This window comes from Jaculus jaculus, chromosome 6 (genome assembly GCF_020740685.1).
Source record: "Jaculus jaculus isolate mJacJac1 chromosome 6, mJacJac1.mat.Y.cur, whole genome shotgun sequence".
NCBI lineage: Eukaryota > Metazoa > Chordata > Mammalia > Rodentia > Dipodidae > Jaculus > Jaculus jaculus.
Window position 1 is genome coordinate 3,159,791 of NC_059107.1, and position 18,628 is coordinate 3,178,418.

Sequence of the window (18,628 nt, forward strand, 5' to 3'; positions counted from 1 at the left end):
TGATGGAGATTTGGGAACTAACGCCTCCTGGAGGCAGTGGATTGTTGGGGGCGGGCTTATGGGAATGTAGTGGTTTGATTCAGGTGTCCCCCATAAACTCAGCTGTTCTGAATGCTGGGTGCCCAGCTGATGGAGATTTGGGAACTAACGCCTCCTGGAGGCAGTGGATTGTTGGGGGCGGGTTTATGGGAATGTAGTGGTTTGATTCAGGTGTCCTCCATAAACTCAGCTGTTCTGAATGCTGGGTGCCCAGCTGATGGAGATTTGGGAATTAACGCCTCCTGGAGGCAGTGGATTGTTGGGGGCGGGCTTATGGGTGTTATAGCCAGTTTCCCCATGCCAGTGTTTGGCACACTCTCCTGTTGCTATTGTTCACCTTATGTTGCCCAAGAGCTGATGTCCACCCTCTGTTCAAGGCATAATTTTCCCCTGCCATCATGGAGCTTCCCCTCGAGGCTGTAAGCCAAAATAAACTTTTTCCTACAAGCTGCTCTAGGACAGGTGCTTTCTGCCAGCAACTGCAAAAGTAAAGTTGGTATCAGAAGAATTGTTGCAGCTTGAAACCTGACTACGTGGCTTTGAGCTTTTGAAGCAAAGCTCTATAGACTCCACCTGCACCGGTAAGCCCAGTAAAAGACCACACATCTTTTCAAAATAGTAATAATAATAATAAAAAAAAAACCCCACACACACTCCCAATAACGCTCTTTAAGGCTCTGGGCAGGCCATTTAATTTTTGGTTAAAGCCACAACAAACGAATGGCACACAAACATCATGTAAACAAGGAGTCAGCATTTTGGTTCATGAGACTTCTGAGGTACAAGGGCACCTTGTAAGGTGCTGAGCAGTCTGGTTTTGCTGCAGCAGCTCCATTGCTATCCTCGGGGCCACAGGTGGCACAGGCTGCCCACAGAGTCTGGGACCCAGGACACTCAGGACTCGGCGGAGGTCACGCTCCACGTCAGACGAACACTAACTCCTCCAAAGAGCCGCGTGGCAGGAGCCGGCACGTGCAAGCGTCTGCCACACTGCGCTTGAGGACGACTCTGGCGGAGGGGCCAGGGCGGGGGTGGGCAGCAGAGGGCGTCAGTCAACCTCCGTGGATCCGCAGGGCCTCAAGAACTCCTGTCCCCGTTCGTGGAACCACTTATTGGAGACTGTGAACAGAGAGCGGGGATGTTACCAGCCCAGCGGGCAGCTCAGCAGCCCAGATGAAGGCCTCCTCCGCGCAGAGCTGGGCGCTCTGGGAACAGGGCCCCGGCCCGGGCCTCACGCTGCTCGTGAGCCGTGGAAACACACGTGAAATTCACCAGCGACGCCTCGCGGGTGCGCAGGTTGCCATGGGGACAGAGCAGAGGCGCCGTGGGGCCGGAACGTGCAGCTGAGGACGTCGCCCTGGGAGGAAGGTGGACATCACGGGCCCCACGCCTCGGGGAGCGGCCAGGATGCCGAAGGGGGGAAGCGGATGAGAGAGCAGTGAAGGTGGGAGCCTCGCTGGAGGGTGGGCGTTAGTGCAGGGGGGGGGGAGGGAGCTGGGGAATGGGGACGCTCGGTCATGAGCTCCAGGCCCCGCGAGACAATTAGAAAGAGTGTCTCCAGCACACAGCCCTGATTCTGTTCCTCAAACAGTCGCTTTTGTCAACAAAAACAACAAAAACCCTAAAACTAACACATACTGAAGTCAGAGACCTTAGAATACAATTTAACTTAACAAATGTGCTGAATTGAACAAGTCCTCTATAAGGCTTATATTAGTAAAATACAGTTAAATGAGGCATTTTATTTAAATTACCATGCAGCGTCTACATCATGTCAAGAGAATGTTACTTGAGTCATACAGTAGACTAGACTTACGTGTCCTTTCATGAACTACCCACCCCCAACCCTCCCAGGTCCGTGACTGCCTCATTTTCTTTTTCATTTGCATAATTTTTATGAGCCTATTACTATTTCTCCCCCCCCCCCCCAAATTCCAAGGGCTGTACTCATGTGGTCACTTCCTGCTCCATCCTGGTTCACACCCTGCGTGGCTCTTCTAGGATGAAGCTTAAGTTCCAGCCTCATTTCTTGGCTCCTATGGCGCAGGCCTCCCCTTCTTCAAGTGACAAGGACAACCAGGCCCCTTACCTATGAGGCTGACTGGGGCTGGCCCCTCACTTCATACTGTGCAGGTCTTGCTTGTCTCTCTAATTCCTGCTCATCCCTAAGCCCCCCCTGAAGCCCTGGCCAGAGCCCACTTCTCGACAGGACACCCCCAGGGTATCCTAAGATGCCTATGCAGCCCACGCCTTTCTCAGCTCTCTGGGCATCTGAGTGCCCCTGACCAGCTGAGTGGACAGCTGGGTGGCGGGATGGCGCTGCCCTCAACAGAGTGCCCTCACTGGGGAGACCCGGCCTTTGAATTGTGTGGGTTGGTCAGCAATTATCTCCCAGTTCTGGGTTTCTACAGCCAATGGTCGGACCCAAGGCTGCGGCCACCACTGCCAACGCCACCCCGCAAAGCCACTCACCCCACTTGCAGCCAACCAGCACGGGGCAGGCTGCATGTCTTGTCCGGTAGTCACCTTCCCCGCTCCTCAGAAGGTTGTACCAGAATACAGCCGTGCCCTGGGGAAGAGATGGCCTGTCAGACAGACCCCAGAGATCGGGCACAAGGACCTGCCCGCAGGAACCTCAGAAGCCCTGTTCTTGGCACAAATACCCCCCTTTCCAGCATTCAGGGATACAAGGCTCTGGGACTGCAGTAAGACAGAAATGTGCCAGAAAGAACCTATGCTTCAAGGTGGCGTGGAAGTTCAAAGCTCCACCTGCTTCTAAAACTGTGCCCCTCCTCATCCCTGCTCCCCAAATAGAAAGTGGGGAGAGGGGAGAGGTTAAGACGCATCACAACGACAGTCAAGCAGGCAGTGCTGGCCCTGGGGACATGACAAGGTCTGCACCAGCTTCGACCTATGGCCCAGGCAAATCACACCCCTTCAGACAAATCACACTTCCCTTCAGACAAATCATACTCCTTCAGACAAATCACACTCCCCTTCAGACAAATCACACTTCCCTTCAGACAAATCATACTCCTTCAGACAAATCACACTCCCCTTCAGACAAATCACACTTCCCTTCAGACAAATCATACTCCTCCAGACAAATCACACTCCCCTTCAGACAAATCACACCCACCTTCAGACAAATCACACTCACCTTCTTGGGCCAGATGGCAGCGCCCAGATCAGGGAACACGGTGGCACCACCAGCTTCTACGTCACTCATCTGGGAATGCAAGGCATAAAGCTTGGCCCCTCTGAACAGCAACCAGGCCACCAAGGGCACGGCAAGGTGTGCAGACCACCCTGCTCCAAGTGTGAGCCAGGCTGCTTGAGGCTCTGCTTCACGGATAGCTGCTGACCTACAGAGCCTGTGCTCACGCCCTGCTTCGCCTGTGTGCCGCGTCAGAAAGTCTGTACGCCATGGGCATTCCAGAGCCAAAGCCTACAGAAGGAAGAGCCACAGCCGATGGATGCGCCCTCGGATGGGAAGGAGCCACTGCTGATGGATGGGAAGCAGCGGATCAGACCAGCACTGTCCTGACCCCTTAGCCAGACTGGGCCTCGCCTAAACCACTGTGTCCAGCAAGCTGCCCTGCAGGAGCACCCCGGGACTTCCAGTCCCAGGCATGTCCCCTCCCCTGGGTGGCCATTTCTCTGGTGTTCGTTAGTAGTCTGCTGCTCTAGTTAAACCCTCACCTTCCCAGAATGCCAAAACACTACTTTTTCTTGTCTGGCTCTCTTACTTCAAAGTTTTAAAGTTTTTTTTTGCCTATACTGCAATAAAAATTGGAGCTAAAAAACATTTCCACAGGACACATACCAGACTGACTGAAGGGCACCCAACAGACACATGGTAAATGAGTACGTAAGGTGAAAACCCCCAATGCCTTCCCTAATGCTGGGGATCAAACCTAGGGGCACCCCAAAACTTGTTAGTCTCTCCTGCCACTCCAAAGACAATCGTTTTTTTTATTTCTCTTCTCCTGACATCTCCGACTTCTCTTCCAGGCCTGCACACAGCTTCTCTGCCAGAAACGTATTCCACGAGCAAATTTCCACTCAACTTTCAAGTCTCAACTGACATGTTCCCAAGAGAGGTCTTAACCAAAGCCGGTGCCTGCATTACTTCTTCCATGTTTGTCTCCATGGCAACTAAATAAGACCCTCTCCCATGCTCCAAGCAAGTCTTTCACGTGAGGCCTCCAGTTCCCAAGGGAGACCACGAAGGTCCTGCTCACCCGTGTGTGTGTGTGTGTGTGTGTGTGTGTGTGTGTGTGTGTGTGTGTAGCACAGTCCCCAGCACGTAATTAACATTAAAAAGGACAAAATGAACTTGTCTCTAAATTCCCTGACAGCCAGGCTCTACGCCTCTTGGAAGTAAGGCCTCGGGTGAAGGGTCAGTCCAAGGGATACGGATGGAGCAGGGCGGCAGACAGAGCCTCTGGGGAACAGAGGCAGCTTCCATCTAAGAGTGACTCAAGACTACCGCCACACTCTGCCACTAGGAGGAAAGTCCAGGACGCCCGCTCCCAAGGCCCAGAGCAGCTCGGGCCCAGCGGGGAGGAGCAGCGCCTGCTGCAGAGCGCTGCTGGGGAAGTCCGGCACGCCACATCAAGACACACACCCTACGGTCCCGCTCATCTGAAACTATGCAACGTGAGTCATCCGAGTCAAGAGCCAGGAAGTGGAACGATGGTCGCCAAGGACGAGGGGAGGGCAATCTGGAATTACTGTGCAATAGAAATCAGAGCTCCAGTTTCACAAGGTGTGCAGAGTTATGGTAATAGATGGTGGTGATGGTTGCACAGTATCAGGAATCTATTGAATACCACCACCAAGGAACATTAAACAATGGTTAAGGTGGCAAATTTTATGTTATGTTTATTTTAACCACAATTTTTTTAAAAAGCTTGGGAGGAAAAAGGGATCAGGAATAGATTCCTGGCAGGGAACAGGAATGGGAGAGGCACACGGATGGATGCAAAGGCCAGCTACTCGCTACGGTGGGTAAGGGGAGCTGAACGCCAGTTGGCGGTACCAGCCCCCCCATGGGGTGGGACATGAGTCTTCTGGACCCAGGGTCTCTGTAGGGCCATCAGCCGCACACATCATACTCACGTAGTTTAAGAACGTGGCCACACGATTCCCAGTCCCTAAACGCTTGAAAACATCTTGCTCATGGCTCTATAAAATTAAGTGAGAGCACGCATGGGCCTGGACCCGATACTTACGTAGTTCAGAAACGTCGCTAACCTATTTCCCTCCGTTTTGAGGCCGCTGTCAAAAGGTCGCTGCAACAGACAACAACTTTCACCCACATTTGCAACCAACTCACCCACCACCCAAAGGACGGGGGCCAAAGGGCTGGGATGGTAAGAAGTGTGCGTCCCATACAACAGCCCAGAGTACGGGACAATGCCACCAAGGGAACTTTCCAGGGCATGAGGAGGGGAAGAGGACAGCAACAACTTCCACAAGGAAGCAGCGAGGTCCTTTGCTTTTGTAACAGGGAAAACCCTCCCTGGACCTACAGGAAATAGCCAGGCTCTACTGGGTCCCCCAGGTCCACTGGTCCACATTTGAGCTGTAGAGTGGCCCTTGGAGGTGGGGGATGTGCAGACTGAAATCCCTTAGCTCTAGCTTCCTCAAACCAGTGAGAGTGGGGCCCTCGGAAAGCACCTGGGACTTGAGCCTTACCCTGGAGAAGTCAAAGTGTGGCTCGTACTGCCCTCCCATGCCGTAATTTGCAACCTGGTGAGAGACACAGCGGCGTGACCAACCCCACAGTAGCCACTCTCTCCGAAAACACCATCTCCCTAGGCCGGAGAACAACCGGAACCCCCAAAGCAGTCCATGGAGGTACCAGCACCAACAGCTGTGTCCAGAGTAAGGCTCAGCAAATGGGTGACCTTCTAGGCGTGGTGGCGCTTGTCTTTAATCCCGGCACTCAGGAGCAGAGGTGGGAGGATCGCTGTGAGTTCAAGGCCACCCTGAGACTACATAGTGAATTCCAGGTCAGCCTGGGCTAGAGCCAGACCCTAACTCAAAAAAAAAAGAAAGAAAGAAAGAAAGAAAGAAAGGAAGGAAGGAAGGAAGGAAGGAAGGAAGGAAGGAAGGAAGGAAGGAAGGAAAGAAGAAAGGGGGCAGGAGTCGGCGGGAATGCCTGTTACCTCACAAGGGCTTTAGTTTGGAACTGTTACATCCCAGAAGACACAAATTATACAAGATTTTGAAATGTGCTGCGCGTGGTGGCGCACGCCTTGAATCCCCAGCACTTGGGAGGCTGAGGCAGGAGGATTGCTGTAAGTTGGAGGCCACCCTGAGACTACAGAATGAAACCCAGGTCAGCCTGGGATAGAGCAAGACCAAGGCTTGAAAAACAACAACAACAAAAAGCAAGGTCTGAGCAAAAATAGCATGAGTATATGAAACAATGGCCCCAGGAAGGGCAAAAGCCAGGAAAGCTGAGACAGCCCCAGGCCAGCTCTTCCCGGGAGTCTTCAGCTTGTTGGAAGAGTCAGGTATTCATGGGGCTGGCGCAGAGCGAAGGAGGAAACAAGACGGGTGAAATGTTCCTTTTCTGGTGAGGCTGAAGTGTTGAATCTTAGTGGGTTTGGGGTGCAGCCTCTCCTGCTCTTCAGAAACGCTCTCACCCAACTCACAAGGAAGCCTCCAGTCCCTTCTGACCCCCAAAACAGAACATGGCGGCTAGAGCCCAGAGAGCGCGGGCACACCAGGGAAGCCACGCCTTCCCGGATGCCGCAGCGTGCCCGAGAGCCTGGCGTGGGGGAACTGCTGGCACCTTGGCATTGGTCACAGTACAAGCAGCTCGTGGGGACAGGTGCAGGAACCCGGGCTCCCGGGCCCAAGACCAGGCCGAAGGACCGAAGCGTTTGCAGCACCGTTGGCTGGTAAAAGGAAACTGCCAAGGCAGTTCCTAGAGGAAGAATAAAAACAGCGGTGTCCGAAGCACTTGGCAAGGATGGGCTGGAGGTTCCAGAAGAGTCCTGGCTACCAGAGCCCCTCACAGAGCGGTGGCATTCTGACACTGGATGACTGAGCTGCACCAGTGAGAGGCCACGTGGGACGGAGCCAGCCCGTGGCAGGAAGCTGCTGTCTTCCAAGGCTGGGGGTGAGGTGGGGACACACAGAGAACACGAGGAAGCCAGCCAGCAGAGCAAGAGACGCCAGGGTCCGTTCCACTCAGCCCTGTGCTGCGGTCCAGGCTAGGAAGTCAGCTGTCCACGATGTCACCGCCAGAGACCTGAACCCCAGCCTGATGCAGAAGTAGCGCAGGCACAGTAAAGGAAGCACAGCACCAAGAAGACCCTGCTCGAACAATACAGAACTGGAGGCTAAGGAGGCAGCTGAGTCGGGCAAGAGCATGCCTCCCAAGCCTCAGCGTGGGAATTGGATCCCAGTCCATAGGCCAGGCAACGGTGGTGCACGCTTGTAACCCCAGTGCCGGGAGGTGGACCCTGGGGCTCATTGGTCACCCACTCTAGCCTACTTGGTAATGTCAAGGTTAATAAGAGGCAGTCTCCAAGGACATTCACCATGACACAGAACGGTCACCTCTGGAGATATTTTTTTCTCTCTCTTTTTTAAAAAATATTTTATTTTTATTTATTTGACAGAGAAATAGGGCAGCAGAGAGAAAGGGTGTGCCAGGGCCTCCAGCCACTGCAAACGACCTCCAGATGTGTGCGCCCTCTTGTGCATCTGGGGGTCCTGGGGAGCTGAACCTGGGTCCTTTGGCTTTGTAGGCAAACGCCTTAACCGCTAAGCCCTCTCCCCAGCCCTATTTTTCTCTCTGACTGGTACCTCTGGAGTAAATCTGGGCTTGAGCTTCTATAATCAAGAAGCCAGGAATGAGCCTGATAATGCGCACACTGAACCCTAGCTCCTCACAAGACACTTGGGCACACAGTAGGAGCGCAGCTAATATTTATGGAACACACTGCTGAATGAACGGGTGCAGCCAGTTCTGCTTTCCCAGCACGAAGCCAGCACTGCACAACGATATTGTTTAGAAAGTTTTAGGATGCTCGTGGATGAACGCTTGATCCACACGTAGTGATGCTGTTTTGGGAAATTGTGGCATCTTTGGGGCATGTGGCATGTCCAGCAGAAGCAGGCTGCTGGGGGGAAGGGTAGGCGTTGAAGTTTATAACTGCCATTAGTTCTGGCCAGCCCAAGCTTCTTGCTCTGTTGAGACGTGGACAAGTTACGCCACAGGCTCCTCCTTCCATGCACTGTGGGCTAGAACTGTAAGTGAAAATAAACCTTTCTTCCTTCAAGTTGTTTCTTTAAAAAATATATATATATATTCATTTATAAGCAGAGAGAGAGAGAGAATGGCTGCACCAGCACCTCTAGCCACAGCAAACAAACTCCAGATGTGTGCGCTACTTTGTGCATCTGGCTCTACATGGGCGTCGGGGGATCAAACCTGGGTCGTTAGGCTTTCCAGGCAAGTGCCTTAACCGATAAGCCATCTCTCCAGCCCCCTTCAGGTTGCTTCTGCCAGGTACCTCATCAGTGACAAGAGAAGTAATTCATACAATAGACATGCCTTCCCAGACCCCAGTCTGGGCACCATGCTTGACCCTTTAGCCCCACAGAGCCCACTGCCAGTCCCATGGCCCCAAGGCCAGCTGTACCTGCAGCAGCTCTGCCGTCTTTACCGTTAGCCCTGTGATGTGCTGCATCCGGCGGTTTACTCGGGCCACAACAGGGTCATCATCTTCCTCCAACCAGGAGCTGGGCCACAGAAGAGGACAGGTCAAAGACAAAAGGAGGGCGGCTTTGGATGAGGCCTGCACCTCCCACCCAAAGTCAAGAGCAGGGCTAACAGGCCGTACAGGGTGAGTGCCACAAGCAAGCAGGGAGGTGCCAGCAGGCAGGGCAAGCCAAGCCATCCTTCCTGATGTGGGCACCGGGACCTCGAGCAGCCGTCCCAGCACCACCATGTCCGCTTACCTTTTGGAAACTCTGTAGCTGGCCACGGTGAGGACGCCTGTCTTGGGATCCCGAACAGTGGCTCGTGCAAGCTGGAAGCCAGAAAGACAGGGCGCATCTATCCTCTGTGGGCCTCAGTGTTTTCCCAGGGGACACGGGCACCATGTCCCTCAGACACACGGTCGAGGGAAGCAGCTCTGCAGGCAGCGGCTCAGGCCAAGGCCAAGGCCGGTGCCGGAGTTCTCCGTGCTTGCAGACCCGGGCCCCTTCCCTGCTGGTCACTCCTCGTCCCTCCTCCCCCTCAGGTCCGTGTGGCCTGCACGGTTCTGTCTGTGGATTCTGCCGGCCCATCCGTGCGTCCATGCCTGGACACACTTCCCTTCCTTGCCAGGCCAACAGTCCACCTGCCTATGCCTAGCTTGAGCTTAGCTGATCCCGCCCAGCAGTTCTGCGTCTCAGCACACGCGCTGCTCTTGACTTGATTGCATTCCCCCACTCTTCAGAACCCCAGTAGACTCTTGTGACAAAAAGAAAAAAGAAAAGGGATGTGAGGGCGATCTGGCTGTGACATCTGTCACCCCATTGACTGCCAGGGTAGATTCGGCTGATCTGGCTGGCGAGGCGGGTGCCCCCTTCCTCCCTCACTGCCCCACGCGCATCCTTCCCGAAGCTGCGCGCTCGGTGGACGAGGACGACCTTCCCCGAATAGAGGAGGACCGGTCTTCGGTCAAGGGTACACGAGTAGCTGCGGTCCCCTGCTGGAACCTCCAGACACACTCTCAAGAGAAAAGAAGAGAACGGCATCTGCACACTGGGCTTTCACTGCTGCTCGCAAGAAAACAGGCAGCGGTTTCCGCTCCCTGGAAGTCTCATAACCTCACATACATTCAGATGAGAATTGGTGTCATGAGGCAGTAATTTTGCTACCTAAAAGCCGCCTGTCCTTGGCACCCCCAAGACCCCACACGTGCATGTGCACAGATTCTCCCCCATCTCATCTCCTTGGTCTTCACAAAAACTGCCAGTGCCAGGAGGCATTGCCTGAGCAGAGGTGGCCTGCAGCGAGGGTCCAGTCACCTGTGACCGTCCCAGTGGCCTCACAGGATGTAGGCTGAGCAAGGACGGCCATGTTCAGGCAGGTGCAAGGACCACCCATGAAGAGCAGCCCTGTCCCTTGACCTCAGAGTCCACAGCGCGAGCCACGACACTCTGGAACTGCACTTCCTCATGACTTCAACCAACAGTGCTAAAAGCTGGGCGGGGTGGCGCACGCTTTTAATCCCAGCACTCGGGAGGCAGAGGTAGGAGGATCGCCGTGAGTTCGAGGACACCCTGAGATTACAAAGTGAATCCCAGGGCTGGAGAGATGGCCTAGCAGTTAAGCACTTGCCTGTGAAGCCTAAGGACCCTGGTTCGAGGCTTGATTCCCCAGGACCCACGTTAGCCAGATGCACAAGGGGGGGCCGCACGCATCTGGAGTTCGTTTGCAGTGGCTGGAGGCCCTGGCGTGCCCATTCTCTCTCTCTCTTTCAAATAAATAAATAAAAATAAACCAAAAAAATTAAAAAAAAAAGTGAATACCAGGTCAGCCTGGGCTCTAGTAAGACCCTACCTCGAAAAACAAAAACAAAGCAAATATAAAAATCTGATAAATACCTACTACGTCCAGAGTGCCGGCCATTCCACATTACCTCGCTTTACCTCACATTACACTACATTACCTCACCTCCTCTCAGCTCCAATAAATACTGATAAATACCCACCACGGGCCTGGCACTATGCTGGGCGACGCCCACATGGGCCCTGCTCTTATGCAGCTTATGCAAGTGGAGAAGGCAGAAAACCAGCCCGGCAATGGTGAGCTTGCTGTCCGTGGGAGCTCAGCCGCGGGGTCCACACGGCTTGGGGACCACCCAATGTTAAGGGGAAAAGGAGCCATGGAGCGAAGGCCCAGGTGTGAGAGGAGAGTGGGTAGAGACTATGCGAAGTGGTGAGATGAGAATAGCTGGAGGCAGCGGGAACCAGGGTTTGCTGCCACCTCGTGGCCAACAAGGAGCAATGCAGGAGAGCGACGCTAACTAGAATTTAAGGAGCGCACTTGAGCGTTGAGTGAGGAGAGGCCAGAGCCGGACACTAGTGAGGAGGCTACACGAGAGGTCAGGGCTAGAGAGGCCTGGTGGCCTGGGCGAGGAGGGACACCACACAGCTAGAGCACACTCTTACAAGGTGGCCAGCATACCTGGAGCAGATGGCTTACCCAGGCTCTTCTCTATGAGCTTTTCCTGAGGTTAGGGGATGCTGGTCCCTGTCTGATGGCGGCTGCTGCCACAGCCAGACCTTGTTCAAACATCTGAGCTCCGGCACTGGCCTAGTGCCCAAAAAAGACTTTGGGCAGCTGTGCTCTGCCCTGGGGACAGACAAGTCTATTTTGAAAGCAGGCCGGGGACGCAGAGGCAGCTGCCAGGCCTTCCCCACAAGCCAGGCTAAGCTCACTGGCCCCACTTCAAAGCCAGAATAGCATCTGTCTGTCCTGGCCTCCGGAAAGGAGAGGTCAGTTTATGGTGGCCAACGTGTCTGGCTCATCACATGACCCCCGTTCAAAGACAAGCTTTCCCAGCGCTCCCTTCCCCATGCTTGCCCACACGTGGGCAGGCACACACAGAGGACTGTTTGGTTCTGGAGCTGAGGGACAGGTAAGGAAACTGAGGAGATCTTGGCATGACGCTGGGAACCAGGAAGTAGCTCTCTTCCCCGCAGGACAATGGGGCTGCCCCGGGAAGTGGAGAGAAGGGTTCTGGATGCAATTCTCCACGTACACTGTCTAGAACCTCCCTCGGTCATACCGATTATACAAACAACAGATCCTTAGCCCTAGATGCCCTGGGAGGCAAGTCAAGGTTGTTCCAAGGTGAGATCCAGAGGCCAGGATAGAAACTCATTTCAGATCTGTCCACGAGCATTGGGGTTCCAGCCACACAGTTCCGTTAGAAGCAAAGCCACGAGGCCCTAGCTAACCTTCCCTCCCACTCATCTGAGGGAGAACGGGAACTGACAGCTTGCAGTTCTCGCCGAAAGATGTTAAGTGGAGCCAGAGGGAAGAATAATTGTATAACATGACATGCGCATACACAATTCCAATGGCACACTTAGCAGCAGAACACCAAAGGCATCTCCAGGGTATTCAGAAACAAGACAAGGGTGCACAATACAGTAGTTCTCACTCAGTGAGATCATGCCAACAGTGGGACTGAGACTGTGAGGAAGGGGAAACAAAACTTCCCTAATGAACAGGCACTAATGCCATCTAGACAACCCAAGAAAATCAGCTAAAATGTCAAAGAAGGAATAAGCAAGGTCCGCTGCTTTCTACGACCTGCGCAGGTCAGTTTCCTCAAGGGAAAATGAGGACAGGCACACGGCTCACTTAACAAAAGCTAAGTGAAGCACCTGGGACAGGTCCTGCCGATTTTAAGAACTCAATACATACTAGCTATCGCTGTAAAACATTTAAAAAATCTATTCTTTAGCATATAATAGTAAATTAATACGCCAATGTAACCAGCTAAAAGACAATGAAAAAGCCAAAAAAAAAAAAAAACCAACAACACTAGGAATAAACTTAATGGGAAATGTATAAACCTTATATGAATTAAAAGTTCAAAGGGGTTGGGGAGAGAGCACAGTCAAAACGCACTTGCCTTACGACCATGAAGGCCTGAGTTCAATCCCCAGTCCCCCATGAAGTGGCACGCATGGTGCAGCCCACGTGTAAGCCTAACACTGGGAGGTGGAGACGGGAGGGTCCCTGGACCTTACCAGCCAGCTACTCTAGCCTAACTGGTGAACTCCCGGCCAAGGAGAGGACCCTGTCTTAAGTTTGGACAGCATCCTTAAGGATAATACTTCAGGTTGTCCTCTGATCTCCATGTGCAGGTGCACACGTGTGCACAGCCCAACACGTGTGTACAAAGACATGAGCAGGTGAGAGACTGGCATGCTCCTGATGTGGAGAGTCCGGCCAACTGCACAGATGTGGGCTCTCCTCCCAGTCAGCCAGTCCACTGCGGGGTGCATCAGAAGCCCCCCAGGAACTAGCCCCCCCCACCTAAAATCCCACCTACACTCAGCCCCCCAGCCAGACAAAAAGATGAAAAGCAGGCGCCCCTGTGCGGTCCCGGCACGGCCTGTCGTCATGGGGGTCTGTCCATCTTGGTTTCCCTCTTCCTTCCCTACTAGAATGTGAGCCTGCAAGGCCAGGCTGATTCTGCAGCACGTCAGGGGGCCCACGCCAGATACCAATAACAATAGCTGGGTGAGCCAGCTACCCCAAAGGGGCAGAAAGAGAGGACCCCACCCCCGGCCCCTGCGGCACCCCAGCAGGGCCTACAGAGACACTCACTTTGGGTTTTGCAATCTCCTTGATCCTCTCGATTTCCTCATCAGACATGACATCATAGTACCTGACGATGTGCGGGCTGTCCCACTCATCCTCCTCCTTGAAGGGGGCGATGAGCAGCTGCGGTGCCCTGTTGCCATGGTGGTACCTGCAGAAAAGCCTCTTCTGCCTCCGGGGTGTCTGGGGGAGGGGCACACAGCAACGCATCCTGAGTTGAGTCTGTCCGCAGACACCGGCGTCACACTCCATGGCCACAGCCGTTCCCTCCCATCTTGCCACAAGAGAAACTGAAAGCCCTTCACTTAGACCCTCATGAAGTGACGCTGCACTAACCATTCAGCCCTCCTCTCTCAAGATCACCTGGCAACACCAAGTCCTGGGGCAGAGGGCGATCCAGACCCCTTTCCCAGATCCGCACAGCCCTGGAGGGCAGGATGGGCAGCCTTTCCAGGGAGCGAGCGCCTCTCTCGCGCACTCACATCGCCTCCGTGACTCAAAAGCCAGAAGCCGGCAGTCAGCCCCACCAAGTGCTGCCTTTTACTAGTGAGGCTTACTTACTCCCCAACTTTCCTGCAAAGTGGAAGCACACCCACCCCCACCATCCCCTCACTCCAACGAGTGCAGCGATCACTGGGCACACTGGGGCGAGAGCAGGGAGCACAGCAATAACTCGGAGGACAGAAAGTCTCCCGGGACCGTCGGGAGAGACAGCCTCCTGTCCTACACTTCAGAGAACACCCAGCCATCAGCCACCAAGAACTGAGGAGACACTGGGAGAGGGGGAGATAAACAGGCTGGAGAGATGGCTTAGTGGTTAAGTCGTTTGCCTGCAAAGCCAAAGGATCCTGGTTCGATTCCCCAGGACCCACGTAAGCCAGATGCACAAGGGGACACACACATCTGGAGTACATTTGAAGTGGCTGGAGCCCTGGCGTGCCCTTTCTCTCTCTCTCAACTAAATAAATAAATAATAAATAAATAAATAAAATATATTTAAAAAAAGAAAAACACCTGCAAAGAATCTTCTTCCCCAAGCTGCCTGCCCAGCACCCAGATCTGCAGCGTGGGCACCCTGCTCCCCGCAGTCTCACCAGTTTGACGCCCTCCCCACGACACAGGCTCTCGTACACATCCCTCTCGGGCAGGTAGTCCACCGGCCTCTCGTAGAAGTCTTCCTGGGCCGAGAGCCCAGCTGCTGTCTGATTGGACAACGCCTTTCCTCTCTCTTCCTCCAGCAAGCGCTCAAAGTACCGCAGATTCCCTCCCGCTCGCTCATGGCTCGGGTCTGGAGAAAGCAAAGAACCAGGAAGGGGGAAGCACAGACATGTGTTAGGTGATTTACAGAGATTGCCCCGTACGCGGCTTCTCCCCCAGCAGCCCGCTGGTGTGCTGGGCTCTGCATGCTGCAGGTATCCCGACACCGACTCAAGGGAAGCCCAGGACTAACACGCCTTGGGTCTTTCACACTTGGGGCCCCGGGGAGTGGAGGGCAGTGGCAAAACCAAACCCTTGCTGCTCTGTGTGGCAAAACTCCAGACAAGAACATTCTCAGGTGTTAGCCCGAGGCAGAACAGACATAAAGGTGTGGTGTGTAACAGGGCTCAGGGAAATACGTAGAAGAGGGGGTGGAAAGATTGTTAGAGCCACATGTTGGGCATTATGCAAAGAGACATTGCCTCCACCCCCACAATGCACAACCCACAGACCCCAACGAGGAGGGTCCCTGCAGGGGGGAAGGACAGGGAGGAGGCTAAAGGTGGTACCAACATGGCTGTACACACTGTGTACATAACTAATATAAAAAAGAAAAAAACAAATAATAAAAAAGAAGACAATCCGGGCGTGGTGGTGCACGCCTTTAATCCCAGAACTCGGGAGGCAGAGGTAGGAGGATCGCCGTGAGTTCGAGGCCACCCTGAGATTCCATAGTGAATTCCAGGTCAGCCTGGGCTAGAGTGAGACCCTACCTCAAAAAAACAAAAAAATTAAAAATGAGTAAATAAGTAAATAAAGGCGTGGTGCATCTGGCCTTCTTCGGTCTCACATCGTGGGACACACAAGGCCCCAGTGTCGTGTCCTCCTGTGGGACTACTCACCGACAGCTGAGGCCACATCTCGCAGTAACCCTGGAAGGCAGCGAGGTGGCGGGCGGAAAGGCCTGAAATCACTAACGCGCTAACCACTGGCAAAGTCGGCGGAGGGAAAAGGGTCAGGCCACGCGGGCAGCGGCACCCAGTTCCTTGGCCCCCGACCTCCTTACCAAGCGAGAGCAGGCGGCGGGTGAGCTCCAGGGCCCGGTGCACGTCCCCCAGCTGGAAGACGGCGTAGCTGAGGTAGTCCAGCACCTGCGGCTTGGCCACAGTGGCCTCCTGCCCGGCGTCGAGCTGCCTGAGCACCTGCTCCATCCACAGCACCGTGTGGTAATAGTCTCCCTCGTTGTAGGCCGAGCGGCCCATGCCAAAGCAGTCGTCCACACTCAGCGCTGCCTGGTACTTGGTTCCTGCAGCAGGAGGAGCCAACGGTCAGGCTCCGCTGGACTGCTGGGCTGCGGAGCGAGACTCGGACTCCAAGGGGACGTCTGGAAGGGAACATCAGCCAAGCGGAACCTCCCCTGGACATCACACCGCCTCAGAGAACCTTGCCCTGGGCTCGGTTCTCAACCAATGTCTTAGGGTCGGACTGCTCCCGAGTGGGAAGGGGTCTGAGCTTGGGAAGCCCATCAGGATGCTGTGCTGAGCAGAGTGTGGAGGTCCCATGGGCCACACAGAACAGGACGCCTGGGGGAGCTAGCCATGTAAGTCTGGAAGGAAGAAAAAACTAGATAAATTTGAGAATTCAGGCGGCAGGGAAAGCCTTGGAGGAGCCCAGAAAGCATGGAGGTGGGTAGGCCAGAGCCCGGGGAGCACAGGCTCAGGAGGGAAGGGGAGAGGATGAGTGTCAGCATCACTGGGAAGGACACGTGAGGGGGAGGGTGGGTTAGAGGCAGATGACAACTCCAAGGAAGGCCGAGAGCCCAGGGAGCAGCCCAGCTTTGGCTGCTACAGAGCAGCAGCTCCAGCGGGCCTCATGATCATGGGTCGCCTGCTGCGGGCCGGGCGCGGCAGAGTGACCACGAAGACAGGGGCCAGGCCAAGGGGAGGCGTGCGGCTTAGGACAGGCTCGTGGTGGGAGGGACTGCGTTCTCCTCGGGAAGTCAGGAGGAAACCAGCGTCACAGACAGCAAGGAGCGCGGTAACCCCTCTGCGCAGCTCAGAAGCCTCCCCACCAACAGCTGTCAGGCTCGGCGGGCATCACCGAACTGTGGGGGCGGCGCCCTCTCTGCCTGCCTGAGATGTGCCAGGATGAAGCACCCGCGGCAGACAGCAGTGCCCAGCCCGAGGCTCGGAACTGACGGGGGACGGGGAGGCAGGTGGGCCTAAGAGAAACAATACTGTGCCCTGGCCTTCACGTACACACACACACACACACACACACACACACACACACACGTCAGGGAAAGTAAACCCAAGACCGAGGCACAAGCAGACCAGCGGTTAGGGGGTTCCTGGTCAAAGCCAGGTCCACATGGACCTCGCTATGCCCCAGGACAGCAGGTGTCCGACTCTGAACAGGTTATCCAGCCTAAACCTGAGTTCCCATCTGAACAGAAGTCATAGCTGTCATCGAAACAGCGACGGCACCATCAGTTTGAAAGGGCTGGTGCGAAAAACCCAAAGAGATGGCATCTGAAGATGTCACCTCAGGACACTAGTGACTGGCAGCCATTAAGAACGTGTCTCACAGATGTCAGGGATGTTAAGAATGGCTTCCAGACGCTCAGCATCCTCCCTAGAAGCCAACTCCCATGTCTTCTCCCTGGATGGTGACAGCGGAGCTGAGTGTCAAAGGCTGTCAGACAGGAAGGAGCTCAGGTAATGGGGGAGGGGACAAAGCAGCTGAGGGACGTGACGGGGACACTAACAACAAAGGGCAAGTCAGCAACAGGACCGCGAATCCATATGCAGGACGACTTCAGGCTCATCCCCAAAGCTGAGCGCCAGGGTCAGGAAGAGCACACGGAGCATGGCCTTAAGAAACGAGCTGGCTGTCGTGGAGGCTCTTGGTTGCCCCTAAAACTAGACGTCAAGACCCTGTTGTTGAAGACAACACACGCTTCAACGGCGGGACACTGAGAGGCCACGCTGGAACCGAGCGGAGGCCTCCTCCCTGCTGGCCAGCAGACACGGCGCGGGAAGTGCTTCCTAGACTGCTGGGGGAGGAAAGTCATCAACAGTCACAACCAGAGTGGACTCTGCGGGCTACACAGCTGGCCACCTAGGCAAGATGTCCCCACTGGCGCAGCAGTGGCTTGTCTGTTATGGGAGTAACCAAATGTTCTCAGATTCCACAAGAGGGAATTCATGCCTGATACTGAAAACACAGTCCAAAGCGTACGGCTGGGAAAGCCATAGCCCTTGGTTTGGGGGTTGTGGTGGTTTGATTCAGGTGTCCCCCATAAACTTAGGTGCTCTGAATGCTAGCTCCCCAGCTGATGGATATTTGGGAATTAATGCCTCCTGAAGAGAGTGTATTGTTGGGGGCGGGCTTATGGGCTTTATAGTCAGTTTCCCCATGCCAGTGTTTGGCACACCCTCCTGTTGCTGTTGTCGACCTTATGTTGTCCAGGGGGTGATGTCCACCCTCTGCTCATGCCATCATTTTCCCTGCCATCGTGGAGCTTCCCCTCGAGCCTGTAAGCCAAAATAAATCTCTTTTTCCCAGAAGCTGCTCTTGGTTGGGTGATTTCTACCAGCAATGTGAACTGGACTGCAACAGGGGTGGTGGGTGCTACCACTGTCAACTGTTATTTGCCCACATGGGTATATCATGCCCACAAAATTGCCCTCTAATACTTTTCCTATGCCCACATATTCGTGCTGTTCCCACTTTTGGTTAGAGAAGTTTCTCTCTTCAAATGGCAGTGACTGCTGGTGAGACTCCAAATCCATCAAAGTGCTGAGAAGTGACGGTGGAGTGCTTAGCACTAAGTGAGACGTCTCTATCACACCCTCCAGTGGACCCAGGAACACTCCCGAAGAGGGGTGGGAAGAAGCAAGAGCCGGAGAGCGGAGAGGACTGCTTTGGAACACTATCACTCTTCCAGACACAGAGAGATCACTATGGTCACGGCATCATGGAGGCTGTCATTACCTGCACATGACTGTCTAATATTGGGCCCATTGACAG

At 54.5% G+C, this 18,628-nt stretch overlaps 1 protein-coding gene across 5 annotated transcripts in view; it reads right to left on the bottom strand.

The window, feature by feature from the left end:
• Positions 1-699: 699 nt before the first annotated feature.
• Positions 700-18,628, bottom strand: part of P4ha2 (prolyl 4-hydroxylase subunit alpha 2) — a 34,849-nt gene continuing 16,920 nt past the window's right edge. The window contains exons 7-17 of one of the 5 annotated variants that reach the window (XM_045152398.1): positions 15,663-15,902; positions 14,494-14,687; positions 13,406-13,582; positions 9,028-9,098; positions 8,709-8,808; positions 5,743-5,796; positions 5,277-5,336; positions 5,164-5,229; positions 3,200-3,268; positions 2,512-2,608; positions 700-1,158 (exon numbers count right to left, since the gene is read on the bottom strand). In XM_045152398.1, coding sequence (XP_045008333.1) covers positions 1,088-1,158; positions 2,512-2,608; positions 3,200-3,268; positions 5,164-5,229; positions 5,277-5,336; positions 5,743-5,796; positions 8,709-8,808; positions 9,028-9,098; positions 13,406-13,582; positions 14,494-14,687; positions 15,663-15,902 — 1,199 coding nt within the window. In that variant the 3' untranslated portion in view covers positions 700-1,087. The remainder of the gene's footprint in view (positions 1,159-2,511; positions 2,609-3,199; positions 3,269-5,163; positions 5,230-5,276; positions 5,337-5,742; positions 5,797-8,708; positions 8,809-9,027; positions 9,099-13,405; positions 13,583-14,493; positions 14,688-15,662; positions 15,903-18,628) is intronic. The other 4 variants (XM_045152395.1, XM_045152396.1, XM_045152397.1 and 1 more) reach the window with 4 other exon arrangements.